This window comes from Genypterus blacodes, unplaced genomic scaffold, assembly GCF_046128005.1.
Source record: "Genypterus blacodes isolate CSIRO-AG114 ecotype Tasmania unplaced genomic scaffold, CSIRO-AGI_Gbla_v1 ptg000017l_1, whole genome shotgun sequence".
NCBI classification, from domain to species: Eukaryota; Metazoa; Chordata; class Actinopteri; order Ophidiiformes; family Ophidiidae; genus Genypterus; species Genypterus blacodes.
This window is the reverse complement of record NW_027466831.1, coordinates 4,458,468-4,477,949: the sequence shown is the minus strand read 5'-3', so window position 1 is coordinate 4,477,949 and position 19,482 is coordinate 4,458,468. Positions and strand designations below refer to the sequence as shown.

At 41.8% G+C, this 19,482-nt stretch overlaps 3 protein-coding genes and 1 non-coding gene across 6 annotated transcripts; 3 read left to right on the top strand and 1 right to left on the bottom strand.

Moving 5' to 3' along the window:
• Positions 1–6,095: 6,095 nt before the first annotated feature.
• trnad-guc (transfer RNA aspartic acid (anticodon GUC)) lies at positions 6,096–6,167 on the bottom strand. Its single transcript has one exon. It is a non-coding gene; the product is annotated as a tRNA-Asp (tRNA).
• A 938-nt stretch (positions 6,168–7,105) lies between these two features.
• On the top strand, positions 7,106–8,389 carry LOC142991218 (glutathione peroxidase 2-like). Its single transcript, XM_076141267.1, has 2 exons — positions 7,106–7,445; positions 7,786–8,389. Exons 1-2 carry the CDS (start codon positions 7,221–7,223, stop codon positions 8,134–8,136), a joined length of 576 nt encoding a protein of 191 aa, XP_075997382.1. The 5' UTR covers positions 7,106–7,220; the 3' UTR covers positions 8,137–8,389.
• Positions 8,390–8,709: 320 nt separating this feature from the next.
• Positions 8,710–10,134, top strand: brk1 (BRICK1 subunit of SCAR/WAVE actin nucleating complex). The gene is made up of 3 exons (XM_076141268.1): positions 8,710–8,867; positions 9,434–9,516; positions 9,664–10,134. Exons 1-3 carry the CDS (start codon positions 8,750–8,752, stop codon positions 9,688–9,690), a joined length of 228 nt encoding a protein of 75 aa, XP_075997383.1. The 5' UTR covers positions 8,710–8,749; the 3' UTR covers positions 9,691–10,134.
• A 780-nt stretch (positions 10,135–10,914) lies between these two features.
• rbm5 (RNA binding motif protein 5) lies at positions 10,915–18,778 on the top strand. 3 transcript variants are annotated; one of them, XM_076141258.1, is made up of 24 exons: positions 10,915–11,053; positions 11,277–11,321; positions 12,020–12,197; positions 12,305–12,463; positions 12,662–12,731; positions 13,120–13,193; positions 13,974–14,057; positions 14,314–14,374; positions 14,752–14,817; positions 14,906–15,066; positions 15,282–15,379; positions 15,469–15,625; positions 15,763–15,829; positions 15,910–16,010; positions 16,093–16,246; positions 16,389–16,477; positions 16,569–16,733; positions 16,887–17,027; positions 17,132–17,218; positions 17,326–17,511; positions 17,632–17,706; positions 17,812–17,912; positions 18,024–18,153; positions 18,264–18,778. In XM_076141258.1, exons 2-24 carry the CDS (start codon positions 11,305–11,307, stop codon positions 18,387–18,389), a joined length of 2,547 nt encoding a protein of 848 aa, XP_075997373.1. In that variant the 5' UTR covers positions 10,915–11,053; positions 11,277–11,304; the 3' UTR covers positions 18,390–18,778. The 3 variants fall into 3 exon arrangements, with proteins under 3 accessions (XP_075997373.1, XP_075997374.1, XP_075997372.1); XM_076141259.1 differs by having other exon boundaries at positions 10,916–11,053; positions 11,230–11,321; positions 12,308–12,463; XM_076141257.1 differs by having other exon boundaries at positions 10,916–11,053; positions 11,230–11,321.
• Positions 18,779–19,482: the final 704 nt, after the last annotated feature.

The window sequence follows — 19,482 nt, the reverse complement described above, 5'->3', positions numbered from 1 at the left end:
GCACATTTGTCCTTATTGACCTCCAGCGAGTGTTTTTCTTTCATCTTTCTGTCCCCCTCGCTCTCTGTTCTAACACCAGCAAAGCGTCTGGCACTTCTCCACACAATAAAACCCCAGAGGCTCTCCTTCATCTTCATCTGCATCTCACTGTTTCTCCTTTGGTCTCACTCCAGCGGTGCAGCTAAGAATATCTTTATGGGAGATTGGTGTAATCCTGTTTATGGCGGATTAGCTGTTATCTGGTGGTGTTAAGCCGGTAAACACGGTTTCTGCCTGCTTGTGTAATTGTTACACACTGATTATAGCCAGTATAGCCACTCAATGTATAGACTTGACGCATAGCTCAGTTGTGTTGTTGCTCTTATTCTCTGAGACTATAAGAGCCTCTAATCTATTCTGTGAACGTAAATCACAGGGGTTTCAGGTCAAGGTTTGCGACAGGATGGAAAAGTGAGCCATAAAACATTTTAAGAGCAGTCTGACCATCCAGACGTCTATGTTTGGTTGCTCATTTTAGCTCCCAAATTCAAAACACATTGAAGGCTTAATTGACAAAATTGCAATTAGGGCCGATGTAGGAATGCCAGCCCACAACCCATAAAGTCCCTGTTTATAACGTGAAAGTGTGGAGGATGAAGATACGCAGACGTCGCACTGCAGTTCCCGACACTTTACATTTCAAAACTCAGCGCCGAGAGGAAATTTGTCTTTTGTTCTGTATCTTTTGCTGAATACAAACTCAACCGTCATTACGCGTCTTCGTAGCGGCCCTCCTGCTGAAAGGGGGGTCAAACACCAGCCAGGCAAGTTCAACAGATCCCCTACCTGCCCCATGACTGCCTCTCTAATTGCGCCTCTCTCTCATTTACGAGGCTTAATAGAGGCTGGGGTTGAGGGAGTGGAGGTCAGACCAACATGGACTCCCCCCCCCTGCTCTTGTAATCCTCAATGTTTGTCCAGGCTGCTCATACATGCGTGTGTTGAGCACATGGCATCACTTCTCCATCTTCTTCGTCCCTTCCGGTCTTCTCTCGCTCCTAGTTTCCTACATGGCAACTGTTCATTTAGGAATGAAGAGGATTAAGCTGCTTGTTCAACCGTTGTCACTGTGTGTGGTTTTAAAAAATGCTCACGTTTGTCTCAGTTAAAGGCAAAAGGCTTCATTTCACATATAAACAATCCAGGAATTCAATCAGGCAGTAACACGCTTCAAAATGGATGGATTTGATTTTAACCCAGAAGAATGCCAGTTGACATAATTGGTCAAAGTTCAACTCCAGAGGTCTAGTTGAAGTCCAATAAAAAAGAGGGAGATCATTTTTCTTATGGTTTGTTAGAGAGTTTTCTTTTTTTCACATCATCTCTTTGTCTTGATTACACAATCACTGTGTTGTGCTAATCATTGTTGACAACTAACAAGCAAAATCTCCTGCTCACACTGCTAACATGATCCTCATGTCAATGTGTTTCCCTCAGGACGGTTCAAACGGACCTTATTGACGCGCCTGCATGTGCGCATAAGCAGTGTGTGTGTGTGTGTGTGTGTGTCCATGCTTAGATTTCAATTGCATGGTCCTTCTTTGATCTATGAGAATAAACGGCACAGATTAAGCTGACAGACCAGAAACTGATCAAGTCCAGATGAGACAGGATGACAAATCAAGGCCTCTGTGCAGTGTATGGGCAGATTGCCAGGCCAATAATGTGTGTGTGCGCGTGTGTCTGTGTGCATATTCTTGGGTGTTGGGTGTTCATGGACAAGCTGTAGTCGTAAACTCTAATATGTGTCTAAGTGGCAGGAGACTCTACTGACCTGTTTCGGTTTATTCTTTATTAATTCTTAACGAGGAAGAATGCTTGGAATGTTTTGAGTTCCTAACTTGAAGAGGTTTGGTGAGGGGCGGTGTGTGTGTGTGTGTGAGTTATTTAAAGCTGAAACTCCTGTTTAATGTTAAACAACAAATAAAACTCTAACCCAGAAACACACTTGACACACACCTTCCCTCACACTGGCTCACTCAGGCCTCATCTCATTTGTATGCTCATCGTTTTATATGTTGATAACTTCCAAAGTCAAGGTTATCTTTTGTGTAACCCACTCCCTCAATGACACACAGAGACACACAAAGTACAACACAAATGCCTCTTGATCACTCTCTCTTTGGCTTTGTGTTGTGCCCACCCACGTAAACAAACTCGGTGCCAGCTCACACTGATTTTCTCCCACAAAAACACACTCAGACATGTGTTACAGATTCTACTGACTCCTTTCTTATTCTTCCAGCTCATATTCACTCACCCACTGGCTTAACGTTTACCCAGAAAGATTTACAGTAACTGTCTAAGACTACATCAATAGATTCAAATGCTGGATTCACATGTTGATGTTGTTTGGTACACAGACATCCGGATATTCCATTTCTTTCTATGAGGGGACGACGGAAAACTTTCCCACCGCCGCTATGATGAAGCGGATGTTATTCGTTTGTCTAAAATGGAATGCAAATGCCCCGAGTGCTGTTCAAAACATGTAGGAAGGCCTGCAGGCTGTTACTGGCAGATGGTAGACACCTTTTCGGCCTTCAACACAGGAACCCGCATAAGGATCTGCAGCTTAGCCCTTTAATAAAATATCATGCAAAAGAATAAACAAGCTTAACGGGGTCAACCGACATCAAGTGGGGGTCCCAGGGTCAAACACCATATTGACACAGTTTCGGTTGCTTTAATGATCTCCCGCCATGTTGATTGATTTTTTATAACCGCTCGCGTCTGAACTTTTGAGGTGAGCTCTAAGGTGACTTTCAATCCTCTCCTAAAAGTCACGGTGAGAAATGGAGCAAATAACAGGAAACAAATCTAAAGCAGCTGTTTTGGGCCTGGGGCCGTTGGTCGGGAGTTCCAGTCTCTCTTGTCTGGCCATTTTGGTGTTTTAAGGCCCTTCAAGCTCATTAAACACATCTTTATTTGCGTGCCAAGAGTCCACCTGTGATGCACCGAACCCATGACGGCAGCTTAAGCATCGTTATGGGGTCAAAGGTCAATGTTATGCAGCGTCTCACAGCGTCTACCCTGCTTTGCACTTATATACTTACACAGCTCCAACATATTTCTCTCCTGATGGTGTATCTGTTTCGTCCGTGGAACTGATACCAGTAACATTCATCGACCGCAGAAGCCTTTGAAAGAAGTGCTTTGATATTGGGTAGCAGTTACGGGTAAGAAGCTGTAAATTGTGGGTGTAGATCATATTTATACCGTATACAGGAAGGTGAAGTCACAGCATGTTGTTTTTATCCCTCATTTCGCTTTAAGATGGTTGAAAACATATTCTTTGTCCTCTACCATACAAAGTTGTACGGGAAAGAAAACTCAACAACATACCTTTGTATGTTTCTTCCCCAAATCACACAGTAATTTAAAGTGCCACATACGGGTGTGCCCATATTTGTGGTTGTAGTTGTGGTTTCAGGAGAGGAACAGACGTTTGTGTGGAAATATGTGTGACTTCCAAAAGCTCTCCTGGCCTGCCTAACAATGTGACCGTAAGAGGGGGGATAGCCAGTGTTTGATCCTGCCAGCCAACATCTGGCCCTCAGGAGGAGCTAAAGTTAGCAGCACATGCTGATGTCATTAGTGTAAAATGGCAGTTATATTCACAAAAAGCATGACCCTCACACCAACACATTACTGTAAAAAGGAAGGAGTAGAGGTTTGGGGAGGAGTGGTGACTAATATAAAGAGGATGAAGAGCATGGATTATAAATCTGGGTGGGCGTGTGTATGACTAATATTGACATTTCTCAGTGGTTGTTGATATTGAGCCAGTGAGGATTGTACTGTACTGTGGAGTGGATTAGGAAACACTGAGACAGAAAGAAGACTACAGGGTGGATCAAAGCTGGAACAGGCTTGTTAGAGTTTAATCAGTTCCACTCAGCCAGAGCTCCAAGCCACATCTGTGTGATCAGCTCACATCGCAGCGGTGGGCTCCCGGCTCCAATGATGCCCACAGCGTGGCCAACCAAACCTTGGTGGGCAACCAATTCTTTAAGGACCATCACCTCATCAGAGACTTCTGGGGCTTGCGTGGTTTTTCTTTGGATCTTCTTTGGGACCTGCCCTATTAGATGAGCTCACCGATGACATTAGACACCTGTTAATGATTAATAAATTGCTGTGGTCTGGAGTGGTTATTACCACTGGGATGTCAGGCCACTCTGATATGATAATGTCATTATTAGATGTGGGCTATTTACACCCTTGGGGAAGTCTTTTATTGGATCTAGGCTTCCTCAAAGTGTGAGCTCATTGCTTTCAAGCCAAGCTCAATTGAAAAGGAGCCAACCAAGTGAATCTCTGTAAACACTTTAATGGTCCTATCTTGAGTGACGACAAAGTGATGCGCAGAGCCGCGGTATTTCAAGCAGTAATATCATGCCACTCTGTGTATGTGACCTTTGATTTCTGGTTCCACATCAAATCATTCCGACCCTCTTGTGTAACCGATCCTCAGCCGTAACCAGGCATAGGACCTCTGAGGGCCTCCCTTGGCCTTTTCACACAGACTACGCTTCAGCCAATCTCCGCTCTCCTCTTGACCTTAATTCTAACCCTATCAGCATGGTAGCATGTCCTTTTAAAGTGACACGTGAGGGTTCAGACAGATGAGACAATTCATTTGTGCATGGCTACACAATCTCCGGCTGCTCCGATGGGCCTCTACTCAAGAGGCCAGGGGCAGGAGCCGGAGCTGCAGTGCCCCAAGGCTGTGATCTACCATGGGAAACAGACTGGGATATGATGCCCTTGTGACCTTAATGTGAGGGGAATCGCATGGGTCAGTGGGCTTTGTCCCTTTTGGACATCTTTCAGTCGAGCTGCCACAGGTGTGACAGGAAAGGATTGTAAATGTGTGTATAGGGGTGTGTGCATTCCAATCACATTACATTAGCTTATCATTATTGCCATTACTTCACCAGGAACCACAGTGGTTGAGAGTGCTAGTATTAGAATGTTAAAAGATGTCTTATGAAACTGCTTTAGTAGTTCCCAGAAGATTTAACTCAAATGATGAAAATATAGTTTCAGTTATTTCATTGTGTTTGGTTTTGTGTAGGCTGTACAATATGAAATGTGTTTTTCTTTCAGGGTTTCCACTTTAGTCCAGCAGTTACCCAGGAACTACACACTACAGTTGGTATCATGTGATATTAGGATTAACATCAACGTTGGAATGGGACACTTTTTTATCTTGAGGAAACATCTTGAGGAAATGTTTTACATTTAAATAAACAATCTTGAAAAAATGATCAGTGCTGTGAGTCTTTACTCTTAGCACATTCTGTAAAAGGCCTATAAAGTGCACATGTTTGACAAAATTGAGGTTTAACCGAAGATGAAAGTGATTCTTCTGGGCAACAAAAGCTTTTCCTACGTTTTTGAAATATATATTTAAAACAGAAAATCGTTGTATACTATGTGTGTGTGTGTGTGTGTGTGTGTGTGTGTGTGTGTGTGTGTGTGTGAAAAACAAAGTGCTAAACTGGCACTTTTAAGATTCCACTTTTTATGATTTATGATTACTCTGAACATATGAGACACACTGGCCATTCTGTAATTGTTACAGGCCGAAATAATGCATACTTGTGTGTCCATTCACCTTTCAGCGCTCTGTTTTCTGAGTCATCTCTTCTTTGTTTGGAACAAGCCATGTCTCTGTGAGTCTCCCGCTTCACTATCTGCTTTTGGTTTTCCTGTCTTCCCTATGGCAGTCATGCGATTGTTCAAGAAGCAGCAAGCTAAGAACCCATGCAGCTCTGCAACTGTCCAAAAATCTCACCAAAGTCTTTTGTATAAAGAAAGAACTCTTTATATTTTTATTTGTTTTAGACATTTGCGCTCCCCTTGCACCGGAGGCAGCAGCCAGCGTCCGGTGACCTGCACAATGGCACCGCGGAGTTAAACTGGCAACTCTTTGGCTGCCAGCTGCCAATAGACGCTTTGGGTTGACAGGAGACTCGGACCGGCCACCCTCCGCTTCTCAAGCAGAGTCCGCTATGGACTGAGCCACTGCCACGGAAAAAGGTATGACACTCCCCGTCGGGGAATCGAACCCCGGTCTTCCGCGTGACAGGCGGAGATACTGTCCACTATACTAACGAGGAAGTATACATCGCTGTCGGTTCAGTCTGTACAAATTTGCTCCATCTGCTGGGGGATTGAGGTACCCTCAGTCTTAATGACGCCCACCACGCATTTTACAGATCGAGATTTCGCCTGAGCAACTTCTTCGGTACTCGCACAGACAAGAGACGCGCGTTTTAGGGAAAGTCCTGTCCTCTTGTCTTGTAATTTATAGCATCCCCTAGTGGATTGACTATGTCATCATTCAAATGAAGCGCTAAACGAAAACTTAATCAAACCCTTGGGATATCCACTGGCTGTTTATCAAATTAATGAGTGGAACAGGTGATAAATAAAAGGTGTTAAGGTTTATTTAGACATAAAGCAAATAATATGAATTACTTTGTCCCCAGGTAACAAAGCTGGACTTGTGGCTGGAGACAAAAAGCTTTGGTAGTTACGAACTTTAGATGCCAATACATAACAAGGACGAAAAGAGACAGAAATACTATTGATAACTCTTATTTTTTGTCGTTGTAATAAGAAAAGACTCGTAACAAGAACCTTACAAGAAGGTAAGGTACATTGTGGCGATACTACCATCTAGCGGTCAAACACATACACTACATCACAAAACCTGGCAACACTTTGGGCCAAATGTTGATCAATGTTCTGCAACAATACGATTAAATCTAACCGTTAATAAGACATTTTTAGGATCGTCATTTGATATCCCAATGCACCTAGGTGATAAGATGTCCACACTTTTGATACGGTCCGTGTTTAGGAACTACTTCCTGTATTGCGAAAGAATGATGTTGCGAAGATCCAAGAGTCAGCAGAGATAGACAACCAATACCGAAGACATATTCGGCGATTATTTTGTAACGCTGATATGACATGGAAAGTTTGTGTGCGGAATTGTGTATCGTCTCAGGAAATACTTTATTTTACAGTAAACATAACAATTGCATTTGGACGTAACGCCTCATACTAAAAGGGGGGCGTGGACTTGAGGACATATTGCCCTGGATGTGTCAAAGGCACAACAGACTCAGGATTGCTCGTGGTAAAATCCGTTGTTATCTACCAAAATGGCAGGAAACGCGAAAAGGCTTTACGATTTGTCTGCTAGGTTGCTGTCTGGAAAGACTTTGAATTTCTCCGAGCTGAAGGGTAAAGTCGTCCTCGTCGAGAATGTGGCGTCACTCTGAGGAACAACTACCAGGGACTACACTCAGATGAACGAGTTCCACACGCGTTACGGCGCCAAAGGACTTGTTATTCTGGGTGCACCCTGCAACCAGTTTGGACATCAGGTTGGTCACAGTCTAAACTAAAATATTCAATTTATATTCAAAGCACAGGTGGAACTAAATTCATCAATAATTGCAGCGTTCGGTTCACCTGCACTTGTGTAAGGTGGTCCATGGTGTTGTGTTGTGTTCAGGCTCCCCAGCACACCAGAGACACTGATGAGTCACAATGACCTTGCAGAAAAAGTTGAACTATCATGTGTTGGCTATTTTGTTTGGATTTTAATGAAGCATATGTTTAAGTAATGGTAACGTAAATAAACTATTAGCGACAAATTATGCTGAACCCCAGATGTCGCTTTCAATTTAACTGTCAGTTATTTGTGTATTTTTCTGACAACAGGAGAATTGCAAGAATGATGAAATCCTAACGTCTCTGAAGTATGTCCGTCCAGGAAATGGCTTTGAACCAAAGTTCCAGCTCCTTGAGAAGGTGGACGTGAATGGAAAGGATGCTCACCCCTTGTTTGTCTACCTAAAGGAGAAGTTGCCATTCCCGTCTGATGACGCCATGTCTCTCATGAGTGATCCCGAATACATCATGTGGAGTCCGGTCAGAAGAAACGACATCTCCTGGAACTTTGAGAAGTTCCTGGTCAGTCCTGATGGGGAACCTTACAAGCGTTACAGCAGAAATTACCTAACCAGTGACATAGAGGCGGACATTAAAGAGCTGCTCAAGAGGGTCCAGTAAAGTGTCTCAGAGCTTGTTATGTTCATATTGGTTAAAATATTTGTGAATGTTATTATGTCACATTGGCCTGTTCAGTAAAAGGAAACACTGTGGTTGAGCAGCATATTTACTGAATGAAGAAACTCCTCAAAACCTTTTTGTGAGGGGGGTTTCTGATGTAAATGTAAAAATCCTGACTCTACTACCCTGTATGAGCAATATCGAAGAATTAATGGAGGAAAACTGACACAAATAAATGCCATTGTTACCAATATATTTCGTTTCAAAGTATTTAATTGACAGTGTTTGTCTTACATGTGAACTATCCATCATAAATATGCTTAAAGAGTTTGATATAACTTAAGTTTTTTTTTTTTTCAATTTAGTCCCGTTGTCTCATTACGTCAGGAGTAGCACTTTAAAAATGTCCGACAACTGAATAAACATGATATTGTGAAGACCCTGACTATATGGACGCAAATAAACACTACCGTATTATACCGAGAACAGTGCATATTATTAAAATTATTATTTTCGTCATTAAAAAAAAGCAATGTTTGTATTCCTGTCATGAGTCCGTGTATGTGTAGCTTCCTGGTTACACACAGGCTATCGCCGCTGTTTCACATCCAAAATGGCGGGCCAGGAAGACCCAGTGCAGAGAGAGATTCACCAGGATTGGGCGAATCGAGAGTACATAGAAGTGATTACCAGCAGTATAAAGAAAATCGCCGACTTTCTGAACTCGTTTGGTAAGCACTCGACTGGATTAAATCGAATTTACGACCAATGGCAACCATGTTTTCGTAGCTCGCCTCAGCTAGCAGTGAAGCTAGCGATGTCAACGTTTTCTACGGCCACTCCCAGCTAGCTGCGAGCTCGATGTCGTTCAGTTCGGGAACTATTATGATATGATGATGTAACGTAAATGTATATATGTTGTTGTTTATGTTCATTATCTGGTTAATCAGGGTATCGGCTTTGATTGTCAAATCACAGATAATAGAGCGACGGGGTGATGATAATGTTGCAGCAAATGGCTCTGAGGCCAAAGCGAATGCATCATAGAAACATCATCGTTTATAATTCCTAATATGTAACTCATGTGCTGACGGTTGTCTTATTAACAATTAAGGTTGCCGATCGGTCTTCGTATGTGTTAATTTCCTTTATTTTTGTATTGTGCTCGTCTACGGTGGCTGTTTACAACCGCTATACACATTTATATGTAGTTGTTTCATGATTGCATTGAATGTTTACAGGGAAAACATGATCCATGTTCCTATATACGTTTACACTGGCTTTTATTTCTCCTCAGATATGTCATGTCGGTCTCGTTTGGCTACACTAAATGAGAAACTGACAGCCCTAGAGAGAAGGATTGAGTATATTGAGGCAAGGGTGAGTAAATTGCAGATAATGAAAGTAATCAAATAGTCAAAATGTATGTATGGCTCTGTTAATACAGAAGAAAATATTATAAACATGGTGCCTTGAGCATATGAGCAATACTGCATAATATTAACACCTATTTGTGTTTTTATACAGGTTACAAAGGGGGAGACCTTGACCTAGATGTCAACATGAAGATCCATTGCATCATAGGTCCACCTGCCCGCCCGCCACCCTAACTGTTTTGGATTCAGTGTGATGAATTCCACACTCCTTTTTTTGGGACCATGTGGATCATTTTTATATTTTATGTCTTGAGTTCTTTTGTGCTGTTTGATCTCCCGACACATTTGTATAGAACATTCTCTCTTGGGTATCAGTGACTTAAGCATCTTCAGTGTTACTAAACAAGAATAAGATCAATATGTCATTTTCAGATAAATAGGTCAACTTGTTGACTGTGATTATTGTCAATAATGTCATTAACACATCAAACGGTTATAAAAAGGGGAACATTCCTGTGTGCCAAGCTGAACAAATTACTGTGTAACACATCTTTGAGGACCTGCCTGTACAGTGAATTGTTTGTGACTTAAATACTGTAATAAATTAAAACAATGACCAAGATCATGTGATTAAGTCGTAATTATAATGGACTACTACTGCAAACCTGTTCTGTTTTTGCAGGGTTTTTTTAAGCTGTGTTGATATATATGCAGTTGTTCACAACTACAAGGAAATCTTTTACATTTGAAATCTTCAAGCAAGATTTAATTGGAATCAGTCAGAAATGACAATGTAGTACAGTAATTACTAGTATGTACACATCACAAACTTCCATCAAAACACATCACTTTTTATCCAGAAATGGATAAATGAAAGCACGATTAGATATACTACTGCTGCCATGTCACAAAAGTCATAAGGAGGCCCATGAGAATAGGAGTTAAATGGCCAGAAATGACCCAAATATATGGAAGCTGTGAACTCTGATGCAATGTGATAGACTGACAAAGATTCATATCTAATTTAGGCTGGTTCAAAGTTACCATTGACAGATGTTAAAATGCATGTAGAATATGTACAATTCATATTTGAAATCGAGGCGGTTTTACAATCAAGTATGACCACTAGTTATGATAATATGAAATAGCTACAAGGAGTAAAATGGCTGAATTAATGGCGTTTTTGTTGCCCTCGGTTTTGCCTGCCCGGTATTGGCGTAACAATACGCCTCGCTCATATTCTCAAACAAAAACATGTGTGGAAATCATCCCAGTCCCGTCATTGCGTAACATTACCTAAACGGAACTATTTTCCAGAGCGTATATTGAGTCACACATAGCGACTAAAGATGCCTGACAGACAATATGCGGTAATAAATAACTCCCGTAATCCACCAGGCTATACAGCAATGCATGCTGGGACAAAGAAGGTGTTGTCGTAGTGTTATGAGCAAATTCTGGAATGTGCAATGTTCTACATGGGAACCGAATTAACTAATAGAAACTCTTAGCGGCTGATACAGTTCTTCAAAACAACACTGGTGAGTTGCTGTACATTCAGAGGAGATACTACAAAAGAATGAATCATATTATTGCGCCGTTTGTTTCAATTAGGCCTGCCTTTTGGTCCGGTTCCATCTTAACAGTTTTCAAGCGTTTTGCGTTTTGTTCAATTTTTATCTGTTCGCGATTTATGCTATTGTTGCGTTTTTTTCAGTTCGGCGTTTTAAATTGCAAATTAAGTGGGTCTTTTGATGTCTGAAGGTGGTGTTCGCTGAAGCCGTGGAAAGAAATGGGAGCCGATAAACGGTGAGTAAGCTCCTGGTGTTTGCTCTGTCCGTCATGGCTGGTGTAGCAAATGGCAGTGAGTGTATGTGGTTGTGAAGGGAGAGGACTTCAGGCTAGGCCACATGTAATGAAATACACTTCACTGAGACTTTTACAACAATCAAAAGGGAACATAATGAACTCTACACTTTCAATGCCTTTAAATAGTAATGTTATTGTAATGTCTGTTTAGGGTCGTATGATTCCCTCGCTGCGTTTTTCTTGGAAGCAAATCCCGATTTTATATCTTATTTAAAGAAATAAAAAATGCGCAGTATTACCACAGAGGCCCAAGAATCGACAGGGCCCGACCTACCTAAAAATGCCTGCATAGATCAATTGATAGAGTTTGGATCAGCGATACCTGTGCTGACTAGTTAGATTACCCCTGGGTGACTTTCCCCCATGTTGTATGTCGAAATACACAAATCCTATGAAAGACATCAAAAACGTTTTTAGCCAGACTTTATGGTAAGGGCACTATGTAGATTAGGGAGCTTCTGTGTTGCACCAGTTCAGTAGTCATAGCGTTAATTTAAAGGGTCCTCTCTTGGTTCAGAAAGCTGTTGTGATAGCTCAAACAGCCTGTAGTTTCAGTATATTTATAGCTATGTGCAACTATCCAGTCATACCTGTTACATCCGAATGAAGTTGTTCTGGTTTCCTTTCATTTTCAACAGCATTGGTCGTACTGAACGCAGTGGACGATATGGCTCTGAGCAGTCCCGTGATGACGCGGATTGGCGTGAGAGACGTGAAAGGGACCAAGATCGTGAACACAATATGCGTCGCTGGGGAGATGACAGGCGCGCTGACCGTTATGAGGGAGAACGTCGAGGATCCAGAGACAGTCCAGAGGTAGTTTATTCAGTTTTCACTGACTGATCTTTTGGAAACTTCACCAAATTGTCTGCTGTTTTGTTTTATCCACACTTAACCAATGCACAAATGTTTCTCTTGTAAAGCAGAGAGAGAGGAAACGACGAAATAGTGATCGATCAGAAGATGGTTATCATTCTGATGGAGACTACCCAGAGCAGGATTACAGAAGGGACCAGGGGGATGAGAAGAAGAGCAAGACTATCATGCTCTGGGGTCTCTCTCCGCACATCACAGAGGATGATGTAAGTACTAGTTGGTTTTTGTTTTTGCAGTGTTGTAATACCTCTTGGGGTCAGTTGTTTTGTATAAATGTGCAACTTTCTCTCCGTAAGGAAAAAAAGCATGTAATTCATCATACATAACTCGTGTTCCACTGAACAGGGCTGAACAGATTTTTACATCAGCATTAAAATAAATTGTGTCTTTGTCTTGTCTTTCAGATTCGCGCTGCCATAGACCAGTTGGAGGGGCCACAGCCAGTGGATATCAGGCTGATGAAAAAGAAGACAGGTGAGAACCGGATATACCAGGGATCCCTTCCTTCCCCCAGTCTTTGGCCAATCTGCTTCCAGTTAGACCCATTTTGCCATATCAGTTTAGGAGTAAGAGTTTTGTAATGATTTGCTGAAAACTGAAACCTTAAGGTATTAAAGACTTGTGGATCATTGTGGATCTTTAAGGTAAGTAAGAGCAGCAGTTTACAAAAGAGAGTCAATTGGCAGAGGCACACTTTGTTGTTTGAGTGTGGTTCAAACAATGCTATGGTAACTCCTAAGGAATGGCCTATTGCTTATCCAACGGAGCCTGGGTCATGAAGCAGTTTGTGACACAGTTTGAATAATATGCCCATGGACTTTAACTAACACACCTCCCGTCTATATTTGAATGCTGTCTCTAGGTATAAGCCGTGGTTTCGCCTTCGTGGACTTTTATCACTTGCAAGATGCTACCCGATGGATGGAGACCAATCAGGTTGCTTCCCAATCGCCAAGTCTAGTTTTAACCTTGGAGATCTTGAAAAATAACTCAAAAGGCAACCAAAATGTTCTGAATAAGCAGTGTGGGATCATTACAGAATGGTTTGAGAAATACATGGATTGTTTTCCATAGAGCAAAAGGGTATTATTTATATTATAATATGACAAAATACCAGTACTTATTTGTTATATAGTTCAGTATCTAAGTTTAGGTTTCAATTGTTGCTAGATATAAATACTGCTTATGCTGTCAACCCTGCAAAGACAGGAGCTTCAAAGATGCAGATTGATTGTGTGGTTATCTCCTTAAGAAGTCTGCATATAAGACAATCACCACACTATATTTACCTTGCAAAATGAGGCATTAACAATCAGAATGTTAACGTAAACCCTTTTTTTCATCTCACCCCTTGGTAGAGGGGCCTTTTTTTTTTTTTTTTTATCTTTTTCATTTTTTTTTTTTAAGGAAGTCTCCTTTTCCTCTGTGATATTTGTTGTTGGAAGCCCATCCCTGGTTTAACAGAAAGTAATCAGAATTGTCTCTTAGGGTCACATTGTACACTTTGCTCCAGCTCAGTCTGGGCACTCGGGTCCCAAACACTTTAGGAACCTTCTGTACACCATGCTCACATATACATCATGTGCCTGTCTTTACCACAAAGGCTATCTGTGGGGGGGCCCTCTTCCCCTTCTCTCCCCTCCAACAATGCTTGCTCTTTTGATGAGATTAGCACTTGCCACGAAATCTTGACTGATTTTTTTCGTCCTCTTTCAGAAACGTCTGATCATCCAAGGGAAAATCGTGGACATGCACTACAGCCACCCCAGAAACAAGTATGAAGACTGGCTCTGCAACACTGTAAGTTGATGATCTGTCTTGATTTGTTGGCAACACAATAATACAACACCCCACAAATGTTAGGTCCATTAGTTACTATTGTCAGAGTCCTGTCAGCTTATTTATGGTAGCCCTACATTTGGACAATACTAGGTTCAGGCGTTGTCTTGGGTAAGTATGGTATGCTGTATCGATATAGATTGCGTGTTCTCTGAGGCAGCACTGTTGAGGGCATTAGTAGGTGTGTAATAAAAATGATGTGAACGGTTACTTGCAGTGTGGCCTGTACAATTTCCGGAGGAGGCTGAAGTGCTTCAGATGTTCAGCAGCCAAAGTTGGTAAGTAGTTAAATCAACAAGAGGCCACTGACTGCAGACATCCGGACAGTCAGACAGAGGAACAGTGCTGTGAAACAGCACAAAGGTTTTGTGTTAGAGGCCTGTGATTAGCCACATTCTGATTATTTTCTGAACTACTGTCAGTTGTCCCTAGAGTGAGGCAAACTGGGCAGATAGGAAAATGGCATCCACATTGTCTTGCCACTCTAAAGAATCCACTAAATTAAACAATGTACATGTCTGGAATAGGCTAATTGGTTTACTTAACACAGATTCCTCCAAGCAAGGTATTATATACCTAAATTCCACTTCTTGCAGCACACATTTTTAAACTTTGATGTTAATGCACTTTTTACTTCCTGTCGTTGTCTCAACAGAAAATGACACCAGCAATGTTACTGGAGTCACAGAAAATCAACCCAGTGGGGATTTCTACGGAGACAGTAAGCACTTATCAGTTATCTAGACATAATCCACTGTTTACAAAAAATGAATGAAATTTGATTTTTAATGAGAATCTTTGTGCTGCAGCGATCATCCTGAGGAATATTGCTCCCCTGACAACTGTTGAAGCCATCATGACAGCCCTGGCTCCCTACGCTAATCTCTCATCTAACAACATTCGCCTTATCAAAGACAAGCAGACGGGCCAGAACAGAGGGTTTGCCTTTGTGCAGCTCTCCTCTCCTCTGGTACAGCCTTGTTCTTTCATTTAGCATCAACAATTCACTGTGTCAATGTTACCAGTAGTTACAGTAACCTGCCTCTGTTATGTGTAGTTGTTTAGATTTTTCTAATGGTGTTATCTGTTATCGGTCTTGGATGTCTCAGTAATTATGTAAACGTGATTAATTTTACTTTGTCAGTTTCTAAATGTTAGTTTGTGTTTCCCTTTTTTTTTCCATAGGAGGCTTCTCAGCTGCTCACTATCCTACAGGGACTGCAGCCTCCTCTGAAGCTGGATGGAAAAACAATTGGGGTGGATTACGCAAAGAGCGCTAGAAAGTAAGCACAAGTATTTGGTTTTGCCATTGATATAAAGTGGGACAGATAAAGACTCCGACATTCACACCATCTGGGCTTTGACCGTTTAGGGACCTTTTACTTCCTGATGGGAATCGTGTAAGTGCCTTTTCCGTGGCCAGCACTGCCATTGCTGCAGCCCAGTGGTCCTCAACTCAGCCACAGCAGAGCTCAGACGGAATGTCAGAGTACAGCTACCTACAAGAGGGCTTCCCTTCATTGTCACAAGTAAGTAGAACAAATGAATCATCTATTAAAATGAGGTCTATTCAGGAAATTCATGAATGGCTTGGCATTTTTGCATTCACCTTGTACAAAACTACCCTTCAGTAGTAATTTGTGTGTGTCTGTTACTTTTACAATAGGACTACCAGTCATACTACCAGCAGGGAGCAGGACCCAGCTCCTCCCAGGGTAATGGGATCCTAGGAGGTATGAGATGCCACTGATTCAAGTTTTGAGTAAATGAGTGTTTGAAAACGTCTCACTGAACCTTGCCTTAATAATTACAGAGGCTCCAGGGGTAAAGATACTTCCAACTGCAGCTGGTGTTGGAATCTCACAGAATGTACAAGTCTACCAACCACATATAATTGCTCAGGCTGCTGTCCAGGTAAGACCCGAGGAAGCAGGTAATTCTGTGCCTGCTTTTTAAACCAAGCAATAGTCTTAAATATCTATTGTTTCACTTGCAGGCTTTGCCACTTGGCCAGCTACCGGAGGCAAAAAACCAGACTGGGCAGCTTTCAAATGCTGAAAGTGTGTCTCTGCCAGTTTTCCCTGTATCTGCAACTGCTGCCACTCCCAGTACATCATCAGGCTCTGGACAGATGGCTGAAACAGGCACTGGTATGAGCCTTCAGGGGAGGACCTGTTTAAAAAGAAGCTCTCCCAATGATGTGTTTGGTGTCTATTGATGTTTTTGTGGGCCATTTTGGAACAGTGTGGTGCTGGATATTGGAGTCCAAATGCTCTGTTGTGTAATTCACAGCTCCTGACACATCCACCTATCAATATGACGAGTCCTCTGGCTACTATTATGACCCTCAAACTGGCCTCTATTATGATCCAAACACACATGTAAGTTGTGCACGTGAAAGTGTAAATACGTTATGTTGGGTGGGAGTAGGAGTTTTCATGGTTTTATTTTCATTTCCATCTTCCCTGCCAGTATTACTACAACTCCCAGACCCAGCAGTATTTGTACTGGGACAGTGAGAAGCAGATGTACGTTCCAGCCTCGGGTGATGCAAATGCAGGACCAAGTGGCTCAGCAGCCGGTGGCAAAGAAGGCAAAGAGAAGAAGGAGAAGCCCAAGAGCAAGACGGCTCAGCAGGTGTGTTCCAAATCCTATTTCAACACTTTCATTTTCAGAATATTGGTAATGTTATAAAAGAAAATGTTATTGTCTTTGGCCATTTATAAAATAAAAACAATGATTAAGTACTGTAAATTTGTATGTTATATTATTATTTTTTTCTTTTTTCAGATTGCAAAAGACATGGAGCGGTGGGCTAAAAGTCTTAACAAGCAGAAAGAGAACTTCAGGAGTAGCTTTCAGCCTATTAGTCAAGATGACAGGAGGGAGGCGGCAGCTGCTGATGCAGGCTTCACACTGTTTGAAAAGAAGGTAGCACAATAACATTAATTTAAGCCCTAGAAACCTCCAAGACTGAACATGTAAACATTGAACTGTAATGGCTTTTAAAATAATGGTCCTCAATCATATTTCAGCAGGCAGGATGTTTTGACAGATTCATGCCAGAGGCGTTCAAGGGCCCTGAAGAGGAGGCACCAACCAGCTCAGTCAATGCTGCCAAGGTAAACAGTTAATTTAACCCATCCGGATGATTTAAATACAAAACAAATATCAGCACTGTAATTGTACTCTGCCATTTTGCAAAATATCCTTGCCTGTCTGTGTTTAGTGTGGCCTTGTGGCGGCCTACAGTGGAGATAGTGACCCTGAGGAGGGTGTAGCAGATCCTGATGGCGCTGATGGACTCCAAGACAAGCTGACAGACTGGAAGAAATTGGCTTGCTTACTGTGTAGGAGACAGTTCCCCAACAAGGAAAGTCTACTTCGACATCAGCAACTCTCTGACCTCCATAAGGTAATGGCACATTGTTATTGAGTCAACATTCTGTTATCAGCTGTAATAAGGTAAAGAAATCAAGTCCAGAAATCTATAAGACCGTTGACATATTCAAACTCCCCACTGTTTCCATCCTAGAAAAACCTGGAGGTCCACCGCAGAACCCAAATGACCGAGGCAGAGTTAGAAGAGTTGGAGAGAAAGGAGACTGAGGTTTGGCTCAATTATAATCATCCAGTTAAAAGTGAGTAATATTGTCACCCTGTCGCTCAGGCTGCATGATCCATTTCAACTTGTTTTCCCTTCTTCTACGCATAGCTGAAGTACAGAGACAGAGCGGCAGAGAGGAGAGAGAAATATGGCATCCCAGAACCCCCAGTGGCTAAAAAGAAGAAATTCAGCCAACCAGCCCCAGTCGTGTAAGCAACTTGTTTTATACAATTAGTTCTAGCAAGTTGTTATTTTGTTTATTTGGTGTGTTTTCACAAATGATGATTTTTTTTTTCTTCCCCCCCTCCATTTATTTGCAGTAATTATGAGCAGCCTACTAAAGATGGTCTTAACAGTGACAATATTGGGAACAAAATGCTGCAGGCCATGGGATGGAAGGAGGGTTCGGGTCTTGGCAGAAACCGGCAGGGAATCACTACGCCTATATCGGTACGGTTCATTAATACAGGATATACATTCACTTCTGTTGAACCAGGGGGAGATTTGGGGGAGACCTTAAAAAGAATTAAGCTCACTCAAGTTCTCCTCTCTCTTTTCAGGCCCAGATGAGAACAAAGGGAGCAGGTCTTGGCACCAAAGGCAGCAACTACACTCTGACCGCTTCAGACACTTATAAAGACTGTGTCCGCAAAGCCATGTTTGCCCGCTTCACTGAGCTGGAGTGAGTGATGCCTTTCATTGGCTTCGGTCTCGTGAAAGGTTCTCCAGGTGCTACGCTTCCTTTTGGGTGGAGTCATTAACCAACGATGAGATGGAGATTGACAAACCTGCAAGGGCAACCAAGTTCTCTTCATGTGGGACTTCTGAAGGTCACACAGATGATGATGCCTCTTGCCTAACTGATTAAAGCAAAAGAGCAATAATCTGCAATGGTGGAATGTTTAAGGTAGAATAATGTAATTTATGATTTGTATATATGCACAGTAAATTTACTTAACACGTCTTCTATATTTCTCTTATTGTCATGACATTTTTGTTGCAGCATGTTGATGTATTGTACAGTTTCTACAAAAGGTTTGACTGTTTGTACAGAAAATAAATGGAAGTTATTTGATTCCTCCATGGTCTTATTCATATTTCATGATCATCCATTTGTTCTGCTTGAATTTATTGATGAAGAAGAAATACCTGGCTATACCTGTCACCAGTTGCTATATACTTTACCGATGTCTCCATGGGAACTAAATGGTACAGATTCAGGGATAAATACTGGTATTCATTTCTGTGCCCATTCTTTAGAGTCCTTTTGCATTTTGCCCATGAATTATAGCGCTGAAACGATCAATACTAGAAACAGCTCTTAATGTATTTGTCGACAAAGGACCTGAGCTGTAGTCTAGGGTTGTGAGCTTAAGTATAGCATCTGCCCAGGCCTCGGCAAGAGTATTCAAAGTGTTGTCAAGCAGTTTTCTATTTTGTGTTAAAACAAAATTTGCTTTCCCTTGCTGTTCTTTTTATTACTCTCGGTTAGTGTTGCTCACCAAATTCTGTGAATTCACAGCTGTTGTTTTTTGCCTGCAGCAGCGGGTGGAGAACATCTGTGTGACATCACTATTTGGGGCATAGCAACAAGTGTCCAGCGCTTCATGGTCAACATGAACAATAATTATGATAAAGTTCTTAATATTAACTTATAATAATGAATTAATATACTTATTATTAATATTGTTGTATACCGTCAATTAGTAAATGAAAATGGAATGGCCTATAGGGGGCACTAGATATGCTTGTGTAGTTTAGTTTTGCTTGATATTTGCT